Source organism: Gobio gobio, assembly GCF_949357685.1.
Source record: "Gobio gobio genome assembly, chromosome: 25".
In the NCBI taxonomy this organism is placed as follows: Eukaryota; Metazoa; Chordata; class Actinopteri; order Cypriniformes; family Gobionidae; genus Gobio; species Gobio gobio.
The window spans coordinates 13554091-13579056 of record NC_137121.1 but is presented as its reverse complement, the minus strand read 5'-3'; the positions used below and the strand labels follow the sequence as shown (position 1 = coordinate 13579056).

The 24966-nt window shown below is 37.3% G+C and overlaps 2 protein-coding genes across 2 annotated transcripts in view; both read left to right on the top strand.

Annotated features, from left to right (window-relative positions):
• sv2bb (synaptic vesicle glycoprotein 2Bb) overlaps positions 1-19040 on the top strand; it is a 49249-nt gene extending 30209 nt beyond the window's left edge. Inside the window, exons 3-13 of the mRNA XM_079809937.1 lie at positions 10888-11068; positions 12835-12986; positions 13085-13218; positions 14389-14478; positions 14612-14725; positions 14805-14893; positions 15145-15309; positions 15411-15544; positions 15615-15812; positions 16829-16988; positions 17743-19040. Of these exons, the coding sequence (XP_079666063.1) occupies positions 10888-11068; positions 12835-12986; positions 13085-13218; positions 14389-14478; positions 14612-14725; positions 14805-14893; positions 15145-15309; positions 15411-15544; positions 15615-15812; positions 16829-16988; positions 17743-17926 (1601 nt within the window). The 3' untranslated portion in view covers positions 17927-19040. The remainder of the gene's footprint in view (positions 1-10887; positions 11069-12834; positions 12987-13084; positions 13219-14388; positions 14479-14611; positions 14726-14804; positions 14894-15144; positions 15310-15410; positions 15545-15614; positions 15813-16828; positions 16989-17742) is intronic.
• Positions 19041-23061: 4021 nt separating this feature from the next.
• mespbb (mesoderm posterior bb) lies at positions 23062-24146 on the top strand (the record flags this gene model as incomplete). Its single annotated transcript, XM_079809676.1, has 2 exons — positions 23062-23793; positions 24096-24146. 2 exons carry the CDS (start codon positions 23062-23064, stop codon positions 24144-24146), a joined length of 783 nt encoding a protein of 260 aa, XP_079665802.1.
• Positions 24147-24966: the final 820 nt, after the last annotated feature.

The window sequence follows — 24966 nt, the reverse complement described above, 5'->3', positions numbered from 1 at the left end:
ACATCTGCAGTATACTACGCTATCAGTGTTGGCAGTGTTGGGGAAAGTTACTTTAAAAAAGTAATGCATCACAATATTGCATTTCTCCCTTAAAAAGAAACAAATTGCGTTACTTAGTTACTTTTTAAGAAAAGTAATGTGTTAAAGGTGAACTATGTAGGATTTTTGCAGTAAAATATCCAGAAACTACTAGGCCAGTGTTATATATTTTGTTCAGTTGAGTACTTAGAATATCCCAAATGTTTTCAACTATTTGTAAATCGTGAGAAAATTGCTATTTTAACCGAGGAACCGGGACGTGTGAGCTATGCGTTTGAGGGAGTCGCCTGTCGATTGCGTCATTTCTGCGTCACCCTCGGTCTCCGGTTTTATTCAGTGAAACTCTTTACTCTCACTGCAGTGTGAACAAGTGTCATAGCAACCGCCGAGCGAACATCATAACTTACTTTTCAACACACTCAGATATATCTAATACGATAAACAGAGCTGCGTTACCTCATATACTCATGACTGGAAAAGAGGAAGTGGCGCCGGCAACCGTGTCATAATAAAAGTCCCGCCGGCGACTATGCCATAATAACAGTCCCGCTCTTCAATCGCTCCTGCGGCCTTGCTCAGCTCCACAACACTCGGTCCTGCTCTGCTTCATACTACAGTAATGTTAATAATCGCATCCATGAACATGATTTCTGCCCGAGTCCTATCCTGACTGTTTTCCACCGACTGTGAGGTGAAGACCACATGTCCCGAGATTCTGCGCTCAAACGTGGCGTCATCAAACTACGCCTTTGTTTTGAACAGGCGACCTCTAGTGGACGGAAAAGTTACATAGTGTAGCTTTAAGTTACTTTTGCGTTACTTTTTCTCACTTGGGCTGGGCTTGTTTTTGCAATAATTTTTGCTTATGGTTTAACTGAATCATCCAAGGTCAGCAGCAAGTACATTGGTCAATAAAGTGAGATTAAATGCATAAAAATATTTGTTGTATTTAACATATTTAATTATTGGAGGTTTGCGTAGTATTTCTCATTTCACTGATTTTATTCATTTTGAGGAGTATTGAGTAAATCTTTCTTTGTACAAGTGAGATTAGTAAATACATGCTTACATTTAGTCCAGAACTACAATAACCATCATGTTCACACACAACTCCTCTGCACTTATTCACGATTTTTTTCTCAACATGTGGACTGAGAGCTGTCAGTCAAGAAATGGGAAAACAAAGTAACTTGTGTTACTTATTTAAAAAAATCTAACTCAGATATTTAATTGTAAATTTAAAAGTAATGCGTTACTTTACTAGTTACTTAAAAAAAGGAATCTGATTACATAACTCAAAATGCGTTACCTCTGTTTCCTGGTTTCCCATAATGCATTGCATACAACCGTTTTTTCCACTGTTAACAACCTATCAGGCTGCCAACTTGTGATTATTGACTCTCTGAGTTGGTGCTTTTTTTTAATAAGTTATTACTTTGCGTGCCTAAAAAATATCTTCTATATACTATAGGGAATGTGTGTAGTATGAATGTAATCTGGATATAGGGGAGCGCGGTGCACAATCATGGGATTAGTTGTAACACGCATTGTTTAAAACTTTCCACACATGCCAGGATGACGAAACTTAGTGTATTTACTAGTTGCCATATCAACATTATTTAGAGAAAAAAATGCACCAAAATGAAAAAAAGGAAGATATTACTGAACATTTATTTAACCATAGCAAAAGTAAATGTCTCCTTAAGTTAATTTTTCATCTCTGTTTTTTGTGTTTATTTAAAATAAGACAAATCTGATATTATTTAATCTGTTATTGAGAACAGTTTGAGATTCTATAAAGGTGCACTATGTAACATTTTTTCAGTAAAATATCCAAAAACCTCTAGGCCAGTGTTATATATTTTGTTCAGTTAAGTACTTACAATATCCCAAATGTTTCCAACTATTTGTAAATCATGAGAAAATTGCTATTTTAACCAAGGAACCGGGATGTATGAGTGAGTCGCCTGTCGATGGCGTCATATCTGAGTTACCCTCGGTTTCTAGTTTTATTCAGCAGAAATGCTTTACTCTTACTAGCGTTACAACAAGTGTCATAGCAACCGCCGAGCGAACGCACAGAGTAACGTCACAACATCATTTTCAACACACTCAAATGTATATGATATGATAAACAGAGCTGCGTAACCTCATACTCATGACCGGAAAAGCGGAAATGGCGCCGGCGACTATGCCATAATAAAGGTCCTGCTTCTCGCGAGGTGTTGCGCTCTTCTTATTAACAATCGCTCCTGCTTCTGTTTCATACTACAGCAACGTTAATAATCACGTCCACGAACATGATTTTTGCCTGAGTGCTATCCCGATTCTTTTCCACCGGCTGTGAGATGAAGACCACGTGTCCCAAGATTCTGCGCTCAAACTTGGCGTCATCAAACTACGCCTAGTGGACAGAAAAGTTACATAGTGCAGCTTTTATGCTGATCTAACCAGTAGAAGACACGAGCCGCAGTTTAAATCCTAGTAGCGCAGATGGGGTGTGTTGTAACCCGTGGTTAAATTGGCTTTTGTAGGGAGGGGGAGCCCTTATTTACGGTGAATGGTCATTCAAAATCGCGCCGGAAAAATACTTAATGTGTTTTTACACCAAAGGGGCTCTTTTTCCAGTAGGCTATTACTGTGTAAGTTAGAGTTGAGTTATTCAAACAAAGATAAATACTTTACAGTTCACTTAGGACCATAAGCAGGTTTTTTTTAAATCAGTGAAGTCCCAAATTTGAGGTAGTTAGGGGGGTTCGGGGGAATATTGCTCCCCCGAGAAAAATTTGATTTCTCTGATCTACATTATGTGCATTTTTAATAAGTTTGAAGGCCAAAAAATGAATAATAAATAGCTTGTCAGTGGGCAGTAGATTATTTGACAATACTCCCCTAAAGATGAGTGTCCCTGAAAAGGGTTGGGCACTTTTTTTGACCAAAGAGCCATTTTTTTTTCCATTTTTGTTAAATGCATCTTTCCAAAAGAGCCACAATCAAAAATTATATAAAATTATTATTAAAAAGCTTTTTTTTCCCCAATAAAATGTCAACAATAGTAATTATTAGGTCCACAACTAAAAACAAACAATTATGCAGCAAACAATAAATAAGTTGCAATATGGAATTAATTGTGCAGGGCTCTCACTGTGAGGTTGACCAAATGATGAGTATAAATCCTCTTCGTGTGTGTGAACGCCCACAGTGCTTACATCTACTATGCTTATGTGAATACTCGAATACTTTTGATAGCCTATATTTCTGTGTTTATTTGGCCGTTTAGGCGCGCAACCGAAGACAAAGGCTAGTGCGCGTGTCCGTTTGTCCGTGTTGCGCTCGGAGCGCGCACAGCATCCTGTCAGTAATTCAGTTGTCTTTCGTGACTTATCATGCTTTTATTATTTATTTTATCATGACACTCGCGAACAGCACTGAACACACAACTTGAATATTATGATAAACTTGTCATTAACTTCGGTAGGCTGTAGGCTACAACAGGGGAATTGTAATTGGCTGCTTTTTTCTGCAGAGAACGGATCTCTGTTGATGCGTGTGTCTAATCTTTTTATCGATCATGTTAGTAAATGTTAGATATGTTGGTAAAGTGTGAGAGACCTGGCGAGCCATAGGTTCCCGACCGCTGCTCTAGCCGTTCGCGGATCTCCATGGTAACTCACTGTTGGAATTGTGACGGTTTAACCTTGATATGGCTGTGGGCGCGGTGCTGAACCAGAGAACGCATCGATTAATGCCTTATGGCATCTGATAATTCCATATAGCCTGTATTTGTCAGGAGACGAACAATAATTAAAGTCTAATAATAATATTTCGTGCTGAAGGAGACGGAGCTGAGCTCCAGCAGGGTGTGTTGTGGACCTGAGGAGGCGGAGCTGCGCTCCGGTGCGCTCCGGCCCAATTTAACCTCTGGTTGTAACACTGTGTTACAATTTGCCCCTATTAGAAATATGCTATTATATTCTATACTTTTATGAATTCTTTTCTTATTATTATGTTTTTTAACTATGCTGTATTTAGCTATGTGTTTGTTGTCAAACTCAAAAATAATATATTTTTAATGATTACAAATTTTGATTATTTTATTTTAAGAAGTTAATAATTGTATTTTATTGGCAAAATATTTTAGTTTGTCTTGGATATTTTTTTATTAATTATATCAGATAACAATTAAAGCTTTCATATGGTCATTTTACAATTTACCCCTCACATGTTACAATATACCCCACCTATGGGGCATGTTGTCACATTTCACTTCCATTCTTTCGGGGTTAATCAAGAAAAAATGATACACTGTATTAATGAAACAAAACTACATAATTGTAGTAGACATGTGTGCAATTAATGTGGGAAAAAATAAATACTCTGAACCCCAAGTGGATTTACAAAAACTGAGACTAGGATAGGTTGTGCCCCGCTCTCCCCTACTACATTCCTCATGTTGTCATTATCATGTGGCCTATTTGTGTCAGTTGCACTTGACTAGCTTCACTGTCACAAATCCTCTCTTGTGCCCTCATGGGATAGTAGTCCATTGTATGTTCACTTCAAAATCTCACCAAAAGTTGGTAATCCGGTAATTTGCGCCTACTGTATTATTTTGTTATACTGTGAATTCAGAGTCTTTACTTCTTTAAAACATTTTGTGAATGTGAGTCTGAATTTCAGACTCAGATTCACATAATGTTTTAAAGAAGTAAAGAATTATGCAATATTGGATGCAGCCATAAACAAAATGCTAAAACAGTGTTTAGCAGAAATGCTAACTGGACACCATTAGCTGCAGTAAACATGCAGTGATGTTGTGGGACGAAAGTATAGTGTACTGTTTGAAACCTTTACCACTGCATAATGTGCACTGTTTCACATACTATTTTTAAACATAGTAAGCGGTATATGCAGGGAATAGTGTGTGCAGTATGTAGTTAGCAGTAGCCTACATTAGCATCCCATTGTTAGCATCGCATCTCAGTTTAAAATGATCACAAATGTGTACTGACAATTAAAATGATAACAAATGAACTTGAGATGATATAGGAATGATTTTCTCAGTGTATGGTGATTGTTGGATGAATGGAGATGCAGATATAATTTTTCTTGAATCTATTTTTAATACTTTTTAGATGGTTTTGGAGTCCTGCAACATGCTGATGAAAAATGTCAAGCTTAATTAATCCTAGTGGTTTTGTGAATTTAAACAGACCTGAGTAATGGCATACATTCCATTTTAGCCAGCTGCTACTTAAGGAAACCATCAATTAAGAATGTTCTCAAATTAGCTAATGGAGCACTCGACGGTTAAGATTCATGCACCTGGTTTCGCACTCGGCCTTACATCAATCCGTTCTTGCTTAGTAAAGCAGTTGGGGAAACTGACTCGTGACTCCCATAGGTAAGACTAAAATGGGTTAGTTTTCGCCAAACTAAAGCCTCAGAGAAATAATTAAGCAAGACCAAGCAAGCATAGAAATCGGAGTGAGAGGAAGTTGTCTTGAATGGACCCCAAATGTATTGTCAGAAGCTTTGATATAATTGTGAAAAATTGTCTTACTTAAAAATTGCCTTATTATAGCCAGATATTTTTGTATTAATCTACTCCTTAATTCATTAGTTACAACAGGAAGCCAGATTTAAAGACTTTGGCTTACTTTGTACTAATAAAGACAAACTACAATTCAGATAAAAATTTTCAAGGCACCAGAGGTGAGAGTGCAAAACCTTCCCCCTGTTTGGTTAAGTGATATTGATGTGTGTGCCGAGGCAGTGTGTATGAGAGAGTAAAGACTGTCTGCAAGCTTCAGGGAGCCAGAATGAGTGAGCACTTTCCATCCTGTGTGCCCGTCGGTGGAGAACAACTGAGTCAGCAGTAGCCCGACAGATCGATAGCTTCTCTCCTGACCTTGCTCTGATACATAATCCTGTGCCCACCTCCCCCTGCAATCGCCATCGGCTTATATTCATCACTCGCTTTTTCATATACTTCACATCAATAACAGGGTTGATTCTGATCTGCCGTCTTTACAGAGACATTGAAGCTTTTTGCAGGTCTAGAACTGGACACAAAGTCTTATAGATGGATCTGCCACTTTACAGGTTTTCGTAGTTGATTTAGTTTTTGGCCTAGCGCTGTGCCAGATTACATGACACTGCAGAGTTCATATCGATTTTAGTGGTGTACAGAAATGTAATTCTAGTCAACTTATCACTTTTAAAGTGCGTCACATTTATAGCTGTTTGGCGAATTTTGACCTGGATTTTCCCCACATGAATTTCGCATTGGGTTCAGTTAGTTATTCGCCATGTTGACCACCAGGAAGCTGCTTGGTTTGAAAGTGTCTTCTGTGTGAGCTGTGCTTTATGCATCGCTACATCATTGATAGACAATATTATCTTGATAGACAAGGTAAAAAACATGGACCATCTTTGTCAGCAAAATTTCACAGAATATGTGACCGCTTAATTTGACTGCACTTTTATGCCTGAATAATTAGGCTGGTGTGACAGGGAGCAGCTGAAGCACAGCATGCAAATTAAGCACCAGCACTAAAAATATCAAAAATAATAAGTGTTTTTTCAGTTATGGGTAACACTTTATTTTGATGGTCCCTTTTGAACATTCAGTAACTTTGCAACTACATATCAACTAACTCACTGGAGTATTAGTAGACTGTCTAAGATCTGCTAACTCTTTATTGTTATGGTCCTCCAACAGACATCCTACTGACTATAACTTTGCAACTACATGTCAACCTATTCTAATCTTAACCCTACCAGTACAGTTAGTAGTCATGTAGGTTCAACGTTACTTATAGTCAACAGAATGTTTTAAATGGACCATCAAAATAAAGTGAAACCCAGTTATGATATTTTACAAATGTTAGACTAGTCAGCCTTAAGGTCTTTGGAGATTTTTATGTGCGTTTTTTTCGTATATTTCATCATCCTAAAAATTCTTCACACACAGAAACTTTGCACACTGAGTCTGATACGTATTAATTCATTTGTTGCAAAACAATTAAAATGGAGTCTTCAAGCAGTGAGGAGGATTTTGTTGCCCTCTCTCTTCTTAAAAAGAGAAAAAGAAAGAGAGATAGAGGAAGGAGAGTTCCACCTCCTTATCAAGGAGCTGTGGGATTATCCAGAGTGATTCAAAGTTTACTTCAGGATGTCAGTGGCTCAGTTTGATGCTTTGCGATACTGGAGTCACATATTATTATATATTGACACTTTGTTTGTCATGCAGTGCAGAGACGAAGTGGATCAACTTGTCAGATTCCATTCTGGATTTTGGCGTTTGATTGTGCGGTGGCTCTGTGGCTCTGAGGTGTCAAAACACCTCTCAAAACGCTTGCTACGGATGAGAAAAACGCAGAAAATTTAACCCGATCTGAATTTTTTTATGACGGACGAAAGATTCGGAGGCAGTGTGTAAACGCGATTGATTAACGTGAGGTCATATTTATTTTTTAACCGCGCAACATTTTCTGACCTTTACTAATCAAGTAAAAAAAATTTGACAAATATTTACCTGATTTGCAATGAAACATTGAAACAAAAATGTCTACTTAAAAGGTGAAATGTGTGTCATTTCTGTGCCACTAGTGGCAAAAAACGGAATTGACCGTTCGCAAAGACCCGCCCCCTTTAGTTACTGTTGCTATGTCCGACAAGCCATGCCGTTCGCACACCAAATACATGTTCTCAGGTAGAGAAAATACATCAAGGAGCAAAGAGGACACTGACAGCACGCCAACAGACAGGACAGTTACTTTTTTAAATGTTGTCATTTTTTAAGAAATATAAACAACAAATACAGTTTTGTTGGTCTTTAATGTGTCGTGATCACTCTAGCGCTTCAGTTAAAGCTGCTCGTGAACCGATCATTTCTTCCTTTTAGTTCACTGATAAGCATCAAATTAACATGAATTAACACAACAACAAAAAATTAAACCGCGGAAAGACATCAGTACACACCGTTTTTCAAGTTCAAGTCCACCGACGTTAATCTACTAACTCTCCTGACTGCTTTGTCGGACAAAATGGCAGATTTGGCAATGTGATTGGTCAGATTGCCTGTCAATCAAATTCACGGCGAAGGGTGAATTGCTAAAGCAATTTAAATTGACAAGGCGTTTCTCAATGTCAAGGAAGGATCCTCGGAAGCCAGAATTCCGAGGATGCTACGTCATCGACATCCGTTGAAGGGCTGTTCCAATGTCGAGGATCCTCGGAATTTCAACCAAGGTCTGAGTCCTTCGTTCGAAAAATATGCCATATTCAGGAAAGGATGCTTACGAGTAGACTTCGTGCACTTAGCGTTCTCAGATCACCCACAATCCTAAGCTTTGCTATCTTGTTCAAAAAATATAAAATATCGGACGTTGGCGGAGTCTGAGCGTTAACGAGGCAATATGCTTTCAAGTGTAAGTATTTACGTTACCAAACATTTGTTATAACCATAGTAAATATAAGTAAAGTTTAACTTTTAAATGCCAGTACAAATTACAACCGTATTGATATTATACAAATGACGTTATTGATGGCTAACGGACCTTTTCACTGACGTAATGAGGCTGACGCGCACTTGCTAGCCTGTTCCATTTACGTGTTCTCTAAATGCTAAAGAAGAGCCTCGCCTCGCCTCGTCTCTGAAGGAAGTGACTTGGAAGGACCAGTCCTGCAGAGGAAGGATCCTTGACATTGAGAAACACCTAACGTGTCCCAATTCAAAGGCTGCATCCTTCGAAGGACTCGGACTTCAAAGGCCACAAGTGTTGTTAAATGGGACGGTCTAGCCTACAGAGGACTGTTCTTGTCGCCTAGCAACTATGTCAGTTGCCGCTGATGAGTGACAGTAACGTTTACTAGACTTTTTTGAAACTTATATTACAGGGTTCACAAACTGTCTAAATAATATGTACATTTCTGTTTATAATAAAGCTTATAAACTAAATATAATCACATTTTAGGAAGATTTAAGTCAACATTTGAACCACTTTAAAGTTTTCTTTTCATTTTTACATTGTATCATTAGATATAAATTTAAGTAAGCTGAAACCCAATACTCGCATTTAACTGGCAATTTCTCTCCCAAAAATCATAATCACAATTAATTCTGGGATACGCAAGGCCGCGAAGGATCCATCTGAATATCTTATTTATAGTCTCTGCATATTAATCTGGGATATGTGAAAATATTGAAAACACATCACCTTTAACCCTGGAAATATAAACTCAAGTTGTCATTTAAATATGTATGGCAATAAAGAATGAATCATAGCATTTCACAGCCCTCATTTTGGCTCTAAAACACTGTCACGACTGTGTGACTCGGTGGATTAAGGCTGACCAATAGGATGCTAGGAGGATCCTCCTGCTGAGCGATGGGGGATAATGGCAGCTCAGCTCCATATGTTGATCTGCTCAGAGAGGACAGTTCTGTCACTCTCCCACCACTCCGACACCAAGCTCCCTTCACCACATGACCATCTGTAGACTGTACTCCGCGCCAGGCCCTCGTGCTTCATGTCTCTGTAACGCTATAGTTTGGGGGTGGGGTGGCGGGCATTATGCAGAACAGATTCCATAAAATTAGTTGAGAGTATTGGTGTCTGAAAATATAGTAAAATTAGAAAAAGATTTTCATTCAAGTATTTAATATTTATATATTAATTTTTTAATCATATTTAATACACAAACTAAATGAGAATAAGTTTTTCTAAAATGTAAAAGAGACTCAGAATTGCAGTCTGAGATGAGGCTGTTTATATGATGTTAAAATGAGCCTGTTTTTTGCTCAAATCATGCAGAACTGAATTCTAAATTTTGAACTAACTTTAATGTTTATGCATTTTTTTGGATGATTTTATCCAAACATGTGTGATAAGGTCATGCATTCCCTGGGAACTGAAGCCATGCTTGTTAGCGTTAAAATGAAAATGAAACTTTTTATATTTCTATTGCATTCCTGAAGTATGATTGTAATAATCTCTCCTTTCAAAAAAGTTGTTAATCTACTGGCATAATGATAACATGCTTCCACCATCATCGTATGGCATTTGCACAAAGGTTCAAATTGAATGCCAGCTCTTTCAGTGTTCTCTTAAGTGAGCATCCCGCTGACAGGTACATTCACTAAACGTGCGTCAGCCAAATAACACACCTGTGAGTCCTGCTGTAGCTTCGGAACACCCACTGGCACTCAAGATTGACCAGGACCGCAAAACCATTATTGCAAACACTTAACCTTGTGACTGCTCATTTGATGTTCCTTTCACTCCATTTCTGAGACTGCATTAGCTTAAGTTGATTGTGGTTATTTGAGTTCTGATCGTACATATTTCTATGTAATTTAAAAACACACATGTAGGCTCTATTGAATCTCATTAGATAAGAGTGATTAAAAGTAAACACTGCACAGAAATTGTATTGGTGTGTGTGTGTGTGTGGGGGGGGGGGGGGTGGCAGAATCATATTGCACACCATTAAGGAGGAAAGGAGGGAGAGGACGCCCCCTAGAGGTACTCAAACAATGTCTACTAAAATGTTTAAGATGCCACATGAAGAGATAACAGAAAATATTCAATTTAATTAAATTTAACTAGATATTACATTTTTTATTTCTGTATGCATGTGTTGTTTTTACACTGTAAATATCTAAACAAATAATATTTTTTATAATATTAAAATATAATATTATAATGCTCATTAGAATAATATTATATATAATATTTTAATGTATAATGTATGTATATATATATAGTTAGTTATATAAGTTATATAAATGTAGCCACTGTTAGTCAATGGATCTCACATGGTTTCTCGTTTCTCCTGCAGGTTTGATAGTATTTCTGGGAATGATGTTTGGGGCATGTTTTTGGGGTGGCCTGGCTGATAAAGTGGGCCGACGGAAATGTCTGATCATCGTCCTGGCCATGAACTGCACTTCTGCCTTCTTCTCCTCATTCGCCCAGGGATACGGGTTCTTCCTCTTCTTCAGGCTGTTCTCTGGATTCGGGTAAGCTGGAGGAAAACACTAAGCAAAGCAGCTGCAGCTCGTCTGTATGGATAAAAATCTAAAGTCATTTTTCCTTATGGTTTAACTAAATCATCGAAGGTCTGCAGCAATTACATTGGTCAATGAAGTGAGATTAAAGAGGTGGTTGATTATGATTTCACTTTTTAAACTTTAGTTAGTGTGTAATGTTGCTGTTTGAGCATAAACAACATTTGCAAAGTTGCGACGCTCAAAGTTCAAAGCAAAGGAAGATATTTTCTTTTAAAGAAATTGATTTTTAAGGACTAACAAACAGATGGTAGGGACTACACAAGCTTCCTCCCGGGTTAGTGACATCACAAGCCCTGAAATATACATAAACCCTGCCCCCGGGAACACGCAACAAAGGGGGTGAGATTATCATGACAGAATATGCTAATCAATGACTTGAAGATAGTTAACTCCACATCAGCTACATAAATTCATCAACTAACCATTCAGGAACATATTGTTTCATTCTACATCTTGTCACTTTTTCTTGAGTCTCTCCATTGAACATAAAAGGCTGAACAGTTTCATTGCCAATGCCTGTCTGCATGAGGTTTATCAGAGCTGCTAAATGGAGTTATTGAAGCTCCGCCCCATGAGCAGCAGCTCATTTGCATTTAAAGGGACATGTAACAGCACGTTTTTGCTCACCCTCAAACAGTGACAATTTTAACATCATTAGGCCATTAGGGCAGATTTCAGACTGCCCTGCTCATTTTCACGTTGCATTATACGTAAACCTCGCTCCAGACCAAGATTATATCAATCCTCTTCATGTTTATATTAGTCTGCATCGGGTCAGTAACTAGTTGGCATGTCTGTTCTTCCCATGTGGACTAGCGTATCAAATTAATGAAAGTATAATTCCTTTAGTTTAAACATGCTCATGTGTGAATAGCCTTTATATAGTACTTGTGTTTGTTTTATGTTTGTTCTGGTACTTGAAATGACTCTTTTCCTCACTGGAATTCCTCCACAACTTGTAATATTTTAAAACAACATTCTGAGGCAATAAGTGCTACGTTAAGGCAATTCTAAGGGTGTGCCTCAATCAGCTCCCTAGTTCAGTAGTCAGGAAACTGATCAGGGAGTCAGCCCATTGACTTATGTCCTGATCAGTGTCCTGACTACTGAACTAGGGAGCTGATTGAGGCGCACGCTAAGTGTGTGCCGTGTGTACTTAAAGCCTGTCTATCAACATTAGAGCGCCACCCTCAGGCTGAATAATGCAACCTCTGCCAAAAATGTGCTGCGTGTGTTCAGCGATTAGAAGACAAAGCTTACAAAAAATGCTGATCCTAAACTATAGCGTTAAGACCCGGAATCTATAAATTTACGTCCAGTAGCCTCTACTGGAGCAAAGGAAGAAAGAGAAGTAATGGTATATTAAGAAAAACACAAAGGTCTGCCCTCCACCCTGGAAGCGATGTAATTGCTTGACAATAAGTGATTGTTTTCCATTGGAGCTCAAGCCCTTCTCTAAATCAGGCTTGTCCAGGCTCAGGCCCTTCTCCCTTGGCTCAACTTCTAATTTAAACCAAGCAAGGCTGGGTGGTAATTACAGTACTGATCCACGGGGAACTCTCAATCTAGCTGCCTGGTAGTATTTTCAAGCTATAGGGCTACATCATGACTTTAGAGGTCTCCTCACGTCCCGTTGTTTTGTAAACAAGAGAGAGGTTTGCAGGTATAGGAATAATTGCATTGTAAGATAACTGCGGCCCTGTGTTGTCTTGCAGGATCGGGGGCTCTGTCCCCATCGTGTACTCATACTTCTCTGAGTTCCTGCAGATGGATAAGAGAGGAGAACATCTCAGCTGGCTCTGTATGTTCTGGATGATGGGGGGCATCTACGCCTCCTTCACAGCCTGGGGCATCATCCCTCGATATGGTACAAACAGATACCTTGTATTTGTAGAGCGGTGTAAGAATAAAGTTCCCCTTTCCTCTTTGTTTTTACATTATTGCTTGTGTTTTGCTGTATTTCAGGCTGGGGTTTCAGTATGGGCACAGAGTTCCAATTCCACAGCTGGAGGGTGTTTGTGTTGGTCTGTGCTCTCCCAGCAATATCAGCTTTTATTGGGCTAATGTTCATGCCTGAGAGCCCACGCTTCCTACTGGAGGTAAATAACTATATTTCAGCTATACAATAGCTTTACCTTTGTTCCAAGACCTAGTGAGCTGTCTCGCTGCCTACACAGACGGCATCATAACCTGTCATTTTTCATAGGCAGCAACTCACACCACACAAATCCGAGCTAAGTTTGACGTTAGCATGTTGCTACGCTAACCAAGTGATAGGCCTACTCTAATAAACAAAACAGCACACACAAATATTAATGTGGGTACAATTTTTAAAATGTATGTTTTTATCTCTATGGTTCAGTACTGAGTGAAAATGTTTTTTTACAATCAAGATTTCACCTTGTTCTTTAGCTTTTTTTATTCACAGGTCTTCATAAGCAGGGTTTTAATTATGCTAGGTTTTGAAACAAACCAAATGTGCAATTGTCCTTTTTAAATGTATAAATACAAATGAATGTAAGCACATATAGTTGTTTCTTGAACTATACTACCATTCTAAAGTTTAGGGTGAGTGCAATTTATTTAATGTTTTTGAAAGATAAAACAGTAAAATATTATAAATAATTTACTCCTATGATGACAAAGCTGAATTTGGAACATTTGTTATTATTATCAGTGTTAAAAACATTGATGATCTTTTTGATCATATTGATCATTATAATTTTTTCTTTTCAGAAATCTTTTGTAACATTATATATGTCTTTACTGTCACTGAATAAACTGTTATCCTTGCTGAATACAAATATTATTATTATACACAGCAAAAAATGCTTTTCTTACTTAGTATTTTTGTCTTGTTTCTGGTCCAAACATCTAAAAGTTCTCAAAACAAGAAGCATTTACTAGCCAAATAAAAAAATGTGTCTTGTTTTGGGGGGACATAAATCAAAATTAAGTGAGTTTTTACTTAAAATTAGCAAAATAATCTTAATTCAAACAGAAAACAAGATTATTTTGCTTACCCCATTGGCAGATTATTTTGCTTATTTTAAGCAAAAACTCCCTTAATTTTGAGTTATTTTCCCCCAAAACAAGACAAAAACTTTTTTAGATATTTGGACTGAAAACAAGACAAAAATACTAAGTAAGAAAAGCATTTTTTGCAGTGTAATACCATTTTTTTTAATGGTAGAGTATGTATCTCACAACTCAAGCCATTATGAGTAATATTCACATAGCTGTGATAAAACAATATCTGTCTCTTCCAGAATGCTAAACATGACGAGGCCTGGATGATCCTGAAACAGGTTCATGACACCAACTGGAGAGCCAAAGGAGAACCCGAGAGAGTGTTTACTGTACGTTTAATATTTTTAAAGAGCTGATTTGATGTTTGGATTCAAATTTAATGCAATTATATGTACTATGATAACGTGGTGAAAGCTGGCTTTTACCATAATGCCTCAAAAATAATGAAACCTTTTAATCCAGGTAACTCAAATCAAGACTCCAAAGACACAGGAAGATGAGTTTATTGAGATTCAGACTGCAACTGGAACTGCTTTCCAGAGATGGGCGGTTCGAACTTTGACACTGACCAAGCTGGTAAAGCCAAAATCTAACAGTTCAGTTGACCTTAAGTTATTCAGTATGTAATCTTGAAATAAGCTATTTTTGTGTGCAGGTCATCAAAAATATTGTATCCCTCTTGGGTCGTGATCTAAGACTCCCTACTCTGCTAATGGCCATCATATGGTTCACAATGGCATTTAGGTAAACCATTTTACTAATTACTAATTCGTTTTGAAGTCCTGAAACACTGGCGCGTTGATTATTTTCTTGAACTCTTCATCTGTTAAATGTAAATTGTGTATTTTAGCGCCTATAGTGTCAGAAAATGGAACTGCAACACCAGAACACTTCCCTTCTAAAAAAGATAGTTCCACCCCAAACTCACACCATTGGAGGAGTATTCACACTTACACTCTACATTTAATTTCATGTGTTTCTTTGGTATATTTCAGTTATTATGGGCTTTCGGTGTGGTTTCCTGACATGATCAAACACCTCCAGCATGAGGAGTATGAATCCAAGCTGAAAGTATTCCATCGGGAGAAGGTGGAGCAATTTTATTTCAACTTTTCATTGGAAAACCAAGTCCATAGAGAAGGAGAATACATCAACAACAAGTACGTTGACAGAAACACCATCTCTAAGGTCTGTAATGCATGAGTGCTTTGTAAAATGATCAGGCAACAGTTTCTCAATGCGTGTTGTGGGCTACATGCAGGTTCATCTCCATTGAGATGAAGTCTGTGAAGTTTGAAGACTCCTTGTTCGAGGACTGCTATTTCGAGAATATCCGATCCACAGAAACGCTCTTTGAGAACTGCACCATCCGCAATTCCCTGTTTTACAACACAGGTAAGAGATCTTACCCACAATCCAAAGTTGTTTTAGCGCACTTGGCCTCATGGTTTGTTAATTTCCACAGACTTACATGAAAAGTTCATTGACTGCATATTCGAGAACGTAACTTTCCTGCACAACAAGAAGGGATGCCATTTAGACTATGAGGAGGAGAACGACGTCCTCGTCTACTTGGTCAGCTTCTTAGGCAGCTTAGCCGTGTTGCCTGGAAATATCATCTCAGCACTCTTCATGGACAAAATTGGACGAATCAAGATTATAGGTGAGCTTACCCTGCTTACAGGGTTCTGTTAGAAGACATTCTGAGAAGGTTCTCTTAAAGTCATGAACAAGCGTTCTTTCAGTAAAAAAGTTATTTAAATGTGAAACAATTGATGTTTTGAGCATTCAGGGGATATTCAGAAATAACTTTTTCAGAACTTAAAGCGTTCACCCAAAAATGAAAATGATCCCATAGTTTATTCACCCTTAAGCCATCCTAGGTGTATATGTCTTTCTTCTATCAGCCAAACACAATCTGAGTCTCTTCCCAGCTTTATAATGAGAATGAATGGTACCTTAGATTTTAAAGCCCAAAAAAGTGCATCCATCCATCATAAAAGTAATCCATACAGCTCCAGGGGGTTAATAAAGGCCTTCTGATGCGAAGCAATGCGTTTGTGTAAGAAAAATATCAATATTTATTACTTTATAAACTATTATCACTGGCTTCCGGTAATGGCCCTATGCGAGTCGAGTTCTGGTGGAAGAGTGACCTCTGACTTGAGTTTGTTGCCCAGCCCTATCTGTTTGAATTGTGAGAGGCTTCTACTCTCAGCTAAGCTTACGCTGCTCCTACATCCTGCGCCAGGTCAGAGGTCACTCTTCTGCTGGAACTAGACTAGTGTTTATAGTTTATAAAGTTATAAGTATGGATTTTTTTCTTACAAATACCCACTGCTTCACTTTACTAACCCCCTGGAGCCTTATGGATTACTTTTATGATGGATGGATGCGCTTTTTTGGCTTTCAAAAAGAGCCATGATATTTTTTAATACAAATCTTTGTGTTTGGCTGATAGAAGAAAGTCATATACACCTATGGCTTGAAGGGTGAGTAAATTATGGGATTATAATTTTTGGGTGAACTAAGGCTTTAATGGGAATGTTAGCAAAACGTTCTTATAATATGTTTTTGTTAGCTGGGTAGTTATTTTCAGCGATGCAATCTACGCATGTCACTAATGTATTTTCTAACCAAAAAGAGCCTTGTGAAATCCACTTTTTGTTCTCTCTACAGGTGGTTCAATGCTTATCTCTGCTGGGTGCACCTTTTTCCTTTTCTTGAGCTTTAGTCAGGCAGCCATTATAGCCTGGCAGTGTCTGTTTTGTGGCGTTAGCGTAGCAGCATGGAACGGCATTCAAGTCATCACCGTGGAACTTTACCCAGCTTCAAAAAGGTATATAAATACCTGCCCCCATATTACACACTGCAATCATATGCTTGATGAAATAACCGTATATTTGAAGATTTCAGATGCCACAACCTCTAAGTCCGTCTGACATTTTTTTTTTTTTTATCTGGCTTATATATTTAGGTTCAGTAATTTCACTATAATGGCAATGGCAAGGTTTAAGTCAGTTATTAAAAAGCCTTATTTTCAAAAAAGGTGATAAGAGTACAATTAAAAACATAAAAATTCTCATTGAAATGAAAAAGGTCAGAAAACTGTCATACAGACTTTGAGGTTTTTACATCTGATGTCTTAATTTGTTTGTTTAACTTTCTTTTGTACAATTTACTTTTAGGCCAACTTTTACTTTTGGCATTAAAAACTACTGTCAGGATTTACTAAAGATAGGCAATGAGGAATTAGTAATTCAAAAAGCCATGGAAAATGCAATATTTTTGTGCTTGACATTATTGCACATGCAGTTTCCCTGTCAGACCACTAACATTTTGGGTGGAAAGTATTTAAATCAATCATGCAATTTGAGGTTTGCAATAGTCAATTTACTGGTATTTGCGCTATTATTTAACACTTTTGCAACTGACATGACATTGAATTTGCGCAGTAGATCACCCACAGAACTTCCCACTCCCATCTGCGCTTTTATTAGATTTTGGCTGCACGCTAATTTGCCCTGTTTAGTAAATCTGGCCCTTAAAGTATTAAATGTCTTTTCATTGCCTGTTTTCAATCTCTCTTTCAGAGCCACAGCATTTGGAGTCTTAAATGCCATTTGTAAGTTAGCGGCTATATTGGGAAGCTCAATCTTCGCCTCATTCGTTGGCATTACCAAAGTCATCCCCATTCTTCTGTCCTTCGGTGCTCTGGTCGGTGGCGGAGTGCTGGCCCTGAAACTGCCTGAGACCAGGCAAAAGATCTTGCTGTGAAAATCTGAAGCTTAAAGTTTGGTCCAGGCCAATCTATATGACTATTATAGTGTGGAGATAACAACTGCTGGCATGTGCAAAATTGGGTTTATTCGAAAACAAACAAGCAAAATATTAATAATATGTGATATAGTGTCCAATATTCAAAAACTACAAGGACCAAATGATGGTTTTAACCCTAGTCAACTATTAATTGATATGCCTGATATTTCATAGACAGTATGTTAAAGGCCTGTTCGGTCATTTGCAGCCTCAAAAAAATCTGCACTAGCTATATAGTTTCAGAAAAGTCTACACGGAGTATTATAGAGGAAAAACTCTCTAGTGAAAAATAAAATTGTTCCAGATTTGCTTGAATGAGTCATGGAGTCATGGAAGTCTCAATCCTGTGCCATTTCTTGGTCAAAAAAATTCAGGTACTGTTGAAGATTTTCTTTTTATCTTATTCTATAGCTTGTAATTTGCTAGCGTCTCACCCTCTGCCTTTGCTTATGATATAATCTCCGCCTGAAAAAAAGGTGTATTTCTGTCCTGTGTGTTTGCAAGTGTCCTATCAAGAGACTGATCTCAGTGTGTCGCTGTACGCTCGGATGTTCGGTGCAGAATGTGCGCTTGTGTTTGTTAGGTCACTGCGGAAACCATTACCTGTGCTTCCTCCATTTTCTATTTTTGCTTTATTAACTGTAAATTGACCAATCTGGCGGAACACCTTACAAAAGCTAGCCTATTTTTACCTTGCCTTTCACTAAATGTGTTGTTTCTTAGTGCTCTCCTAACTCTCTTTCTCTACTGCCCTTCTATTTTATTATTTTGCATCCTGTGAATCCTGAAAAAGTCAGATGGTTTGGTCACTTTGGACTTGAGCTTCACAGAGCTACATATCTGTACTTGTTGTTGACTGAGTTGCATGTGTGTAACTTGCCAAGTAATGTTTGTGTCTTTTCTCAATGTGCTGTCTGGATGATCTAATGTATGTCTCACTGCAAATAAAACTGGTTAGACCATACTAGTCATTGGTAACCTGTATCATTTTAGTTCGACATCGATGAGCTGGTTATAGGAAGGACAGTACACCCATAAAAACGAAAAATCTATCATCATTTAGTCACACTGTAAAAAAAAGAAAGAAAAAAATGCCTTAAAGGGATAGTTAACCCAAAAAATGGGTTACTCTATCATTTACTCACCCTCAAGTTGTTCCAAACCTGTATACATTTCTTTGTTCTGCTGAACACAAAAGAAGATATTTGGAAGAATGTTTGTAACCAAGCAGATCTCGCCCCCACCCATTTCATTTTTGGGTGAACTATCCCTTTAAATTTCTAAGTAACAACTTGAATGTTTAAGTCATTTCAACTTAAATTACATCAAACTGACTCAAAAAATGTGATTAATTGCTGAACTTATTTTGATGAGTTAAAGCAATGTAAAAACATATGTTGTCATAACTTATTGATAATATAATTTTTTTTACAGTAACCTGTATGACTTTTTTATATGGAATACAAACTAATGTGGAATACAATTAAAGTCAAAGGGGTCCAACATTGCTTTTGGACCACATTGACTTTCATTGTATGGACAAAAAACGGTTCTTTAGTGTATAAATGTAGTCATACAGGTTTGGAACGACATAAGCGTGAATAAATAATGACAGAATTTTCATTTTTAGCTGAACTATCCCTTTAAGGTTTATGAAACTGTCACCTTAGTAACCAACAAACAATGTGCATGTTCACTATATTATTATTTTGCTTTAAACATCAAATTATGAACAATACATGCACCAGATTGTAATTTATACACCTGAAAGATCGGACCGGTTGAAGATCCACTTCAGAAAAGCAGGAAAATGCAATGAAAACCTCTTTCTTATAATGCATAATTAATAATAAACTCTGCATAATACATATTTAGCACTTGCTTTTTTCATTTTATAGCATATATTTTCTGTCTGTCACAGAAATAATTAATTTTATGTTTTCCGTTCTGATGTTTTTGTTTTGTGACTGTACATTTATGAATAAAAAAATAAACATTTATGTGATTTGCACAGGTTTTTGTTTTTGGCTGAATACTTTCCTTTGCCTGCCAGCTCATTTCGTCCTGGGGTTTGAGCAACTGTGTGAAAGATGTAACAACAAGACATGGGAAACTGAGTTGGAGCAGAGTCCCTTTTTTTCGCTTGGTTGAGAGGTTTCAGTTTGTAGACAAGCTATTCAGCTCTTACGGTCACTGGAACTGTGGAAGTGGGTGGGAAGATGAGTGCAAAGATCATTTTACATGCAGATTCTGGTCAAAAATGACTGAATAACAGACACTAGATTGTTGGAGATTCAGATGTTGATACTTTTTGCACATTGGGCACCACATACTTGTGTCGTTCTCACAATGCAATGTCATGTTTCTCCTGATTTGCAGCACCTCTGTCTCAAGATATTTTGTTTTGATTCACACTCAGGGTGCAAAATGCTGCACGCCATGAGAGGAGGGAAAAAAAGAGAAAACATTGTCGTTCCCATGAGAAGGTTGAGAGGTTGATTCGGATAAAAGTTGTTGCTTTAAATGTAAGGATTGAATAGATACATGTGCCTTAATAAAATAGTTGTTTTTATCCTTTTGTGATTGTGAAAAGATGCGAATACTGTGGTCTTATAAGACTTTGAACTGATGGATTGTAACTGTCTCGCCCTCCGTGCCTCTGAGGTGCCAAAGATCACCACAGTCCTGGCACCTCCCGGCTCCCAGAGGGCGAGATCAGGGCTCGGAAAGTTCACAATCACAAAGGTCATACCAAGGCCTTGAAAAGACAAGTCATAGTGCAAAAACTCAGATGTTAGCTGAGATGTCTCAACAACCTGCTGCAAAGCAAACCATATTTGCTGGATTAGTAAAAATACACCATTCAAAGGTTTGGGGTTGGTAAGATTTGTTTTGGTTTTTGAAAGATGTCTCTTATGCTCACCAAGACTGCATCTAAAATACAGTAAAAACAGCAATATATGCCAAAAATCATTAGGATATTAAGAAAAGATCATGTTCCATGAAGATATTTTATAAATTTCTTCCCGTAAATATATAAAAAAATATATTAGTAGTAGTAATTATGCATAAGGACTTTATTTGGACAATTTTAAAGGCAAATTTCTCAATATTTCGATTTTTTTTTTTGCACCCTCAGTTATATATATATAATATTTATACTCTATGGGGAATTTGAAATAATGATAAATATGTTACAAATAATATTATTTCTTATATATAATATTTCTAAACACACACACACACATATTGTATATATATATATATACATATATAGCTCTGGAAAAAGTAAGAGACCAAAATAAACAGTATCTCTTTCTTGTTGTGAAGGAACTAGCATGTCAATATAATTTATAACTTAATGTATTCACACAGAAGTCGCATAATAGGTATATATTCGTGTCACTGTCCATTACTTTGGGAAGCTGATATCCTTGTAGCCTATTAAATTACTGATGTTAAATCTATTTTCCTTCTCTCCCCTTTATTGCAGATCAGCAAATAGATTATTATTAAATAGATATTAGTCATTGTTCAATATGGTGACTTAGTGAAAGATTCTGAGAAGATGAACTCTTGACTTGAGGTGGGTGAGGTCGCAGAGAACTGTGTCTCACAGGTTTAGCACCTATAGTAGGCTAGTTCTCAAGGTGCCACTTCGAGGTGCCAGTCTAAACAGTGGAATCTCAAAACTCCCACACACACACACACACTCACCCACACACCTTCAAATAGTCTAAATAGCTGTGTAGTCAACAGCTTTCTAAGATGTTTTCAAATAACATTTTAGTGATTTTTGAGTGTTCAGCCATTTTGTAAATTTGAAATTAGCAGCACATGACATGTTGTGGCACACTATGCTAATCAATGCTAATGCTAATCAACGTTTACAAAAAGGAATCTAAAAGCTTTTAACAGTCTACATATCAATAGGCTTTATTTCTCAAAGTCAATGGCTGTATTGGTGTGATTGCTCTTAAAATTGTTTAGCCAGCCTCATTAGCTCAGTTAGGTAGCCTACATGTGTGGTGTGAAATTCCATTAAAGGTTCACACAGACAGTGGACCAGTGGAGTTGGCTTTAATGTGACCCATTAGAGGTGTCGTTTAACACCTTGGCTGTGAGAGAATGACCCAAGCCTCTGTCCTCTTACAACTAGGCTACGACCTATTGACCACACATCATTGTATAATCAGAGCAGGGTATATAGATTTGTCCTTTAAATGTTTATAAATGGCTATCAAATTTTGTATTATTGTAGATAGATAGATAGATAGATAGATAGATAGATAGATAGATAGATAGATAGATAGATAGATAGATAGATAGATAGATAGATAGATAGATAGATAGATAGATAGATAGATAGATAGATAGATAGATAGATAGATAGATAGATAGATAGATAGATAGATAGATAGTGATAAATATGTTACAAATAATATTTCTTAATATTTCTAAACATAATGGCAATACAATATAAACTTTAGATTAGTGAATTTTCTTGTTATAATTAATGCCATGTTTATTTGGCATAAAACTATACAAAAATATTTGCTTTTATTAAAAAATATATTATTTGATCATATTTTCAATAATATATGTGACTTAAGTATTCAAAGTTAACCATAGGACAGCAATAGTGATACAATTTTTTAAATATAAATATTAGATAGATATGTTATGGAATTCAGATTGTTATGCAGTAGCTCTTTTTTAATTTGCCAAATACTTTGCATAAATATTTTTCAATGAACCATTTTTTCCCACATGTATTTTAATACCACTTTATAGTGTTTCTATTTATGGATTGAAAATAATCCAAATTCTACTGGAGATCTTGATGTTAAAAACAGAAAAAAGTTCATGCTGGGTAGGGGTGAAAAATCACACATTACATGATGACTCATATCTGTAGGTTCCCACATCGGGACTGGCCTTCTCTCCCTCTCTCACTGTAGTCTGGCCTGAGACAGACAGCGGTGGCCTGGAGAGGCCTGTGGAGGTGTCACTTCACACCTCTGAGGCCTGAGGCCGGTATAAAGCCCTCCTGCAAACCCTCCAGCATCACTGACCCTCTCTAACCACACAGAATGGACGTGTCTTCTCCACTCTTCCGCTACTTCACACAGAACTCCTGGAGCTGCCAGAGCTCCGACTCTGAGCTCTACAACATCTCATCTCCAGAAGCAGTGTCTCCTACCTCCTACATGGACTTCTCTCCTTCAGCCCAGCTTCAAAACAGTTCTTCTCCACCTCCCGGAGGTGTCAAAGCACCCGCTTTGGGTTCATTACATCAGGGCGGTGCTGGTTCCCGTGTCGGCACAAGAAGAACGCGCTCCAAGAACCCGAGCAAGCAAAGACAGAGTGCCAGCGAGAAAGAGAAGCTCAGAATGAGGGACTTGACCAAAGCTCTCCATCACCTCAGGACTTACTTACCTCCTTCAGTGGCTCCTGTCGGTCAAACCTTGACCAAGATCGAGACCCTTCGCCTCACCATCCGTTACATCTCCTATCTGTCTGCTCAACTAGGCCTCAGCGAAGAGTCTCTCTGCCAGATGAGGGACCTGAGTGCTTCTAGATACCAAGAATCACCTCAATATCAAGGCAATTCAACACCAGAGTACTTGGGACTCAGCACGTCACATCAGGAACTGTGTCAAAGCACCTTCAGACCTTCAGAACATGTCTTGAGGCAGACAGAAATGGATTGTCATCAGGTTTTCATGAGCATTGAAACACCTGCTTATGATGATTCCTTCAACTCCAGCTCAGAATCTCTTCTGGAAAGCCCTTTGTATGCAGATACAGCCACAACATACCAGGTGTGTACTTTGTTTATGCATATTGTGTGATTTATTAATACACTGTAAAAAAAAAAAAAAAAAAAAAAAATTCAGGTCTCCAATTGAACGTTTTCTAGTGACTGATCACATCTACATTTTTCAGTTGGCCAAATTGAATTTCTGTGAATTAAAATTTGGCCAACTGAAAAATGTAGATGTGATAGGTCACTAGAACATTTTCAATTGGAGACCTGAATTGTTTTTTACAGTGTAGTTTAATTTTCAAATGTGTTTCTAAATGCTGTATAAAATACTTACCATCTTTTTTCCTCTCTTTTTAGGGCTACAACAAAGCCGTCCACTGTCAGATTGCACCGGAATTTTGGGGATAAAACTCTCATTGGACTTTTCACATATTTAAAACTTTTCAAATATTTCTCCACTGTACAGTATTTAATGTATTTTAATATATTGTTTTATCTTATTTTAAGATATCTATTTTTAATATTATATATTTTGTATGTTACCTTTGTGTACAAAAGTACTAATTTATTGATATTTATAATAAAAAATGATCTAAATGTCAACGTTTTGATTGTGTGTATTAATTTGAAATTGAAAATGACATTAACTTTAAACTTCAAGATCTTGATTAACTATTAAAAAATAATAATAAAAAGGTTTTCACTATTTAAAATCAACTTTAAGCATTTTTGCAGGTCACTTCAGTAATTCGACTTAGTAGGCTATTTGCCTTAATGTGTCAATAACATAAAACAAATATTTAAAACATTTTTTTATAACCTTTTAGCATTTTTGCAATTCACTTCAATAATTTTTGATTATGAATATGTTCTCGACGTGTTCCAGATTGATCACATGCAATGGGAATCCCTGTTTTTAGAAGATATGTCTAATTGCAGAACAGCAGCGCCATCTTTGATTTTTAGCGGGAATGACAGCAAGGCTGTGAGGGATAGACATACATTTTTCAGTGGGTTGTACTGTTATTTAATGTGTTTTTCAATTGTTCTGCTGACGAAACGCTGCAAAAATATCTTTCCAAGATATTTTAGTAGGCTAGACAAAAAAGGCCTATACAGCTTTTTACAGTGGGTGTCATTAAAACCTATTAAAGTCTATTCTCCCAATACTTTCATACTTGTCATGGCGCTGCTCTGAAAAGTGTATATACGTGACAGCAGTTTCAGG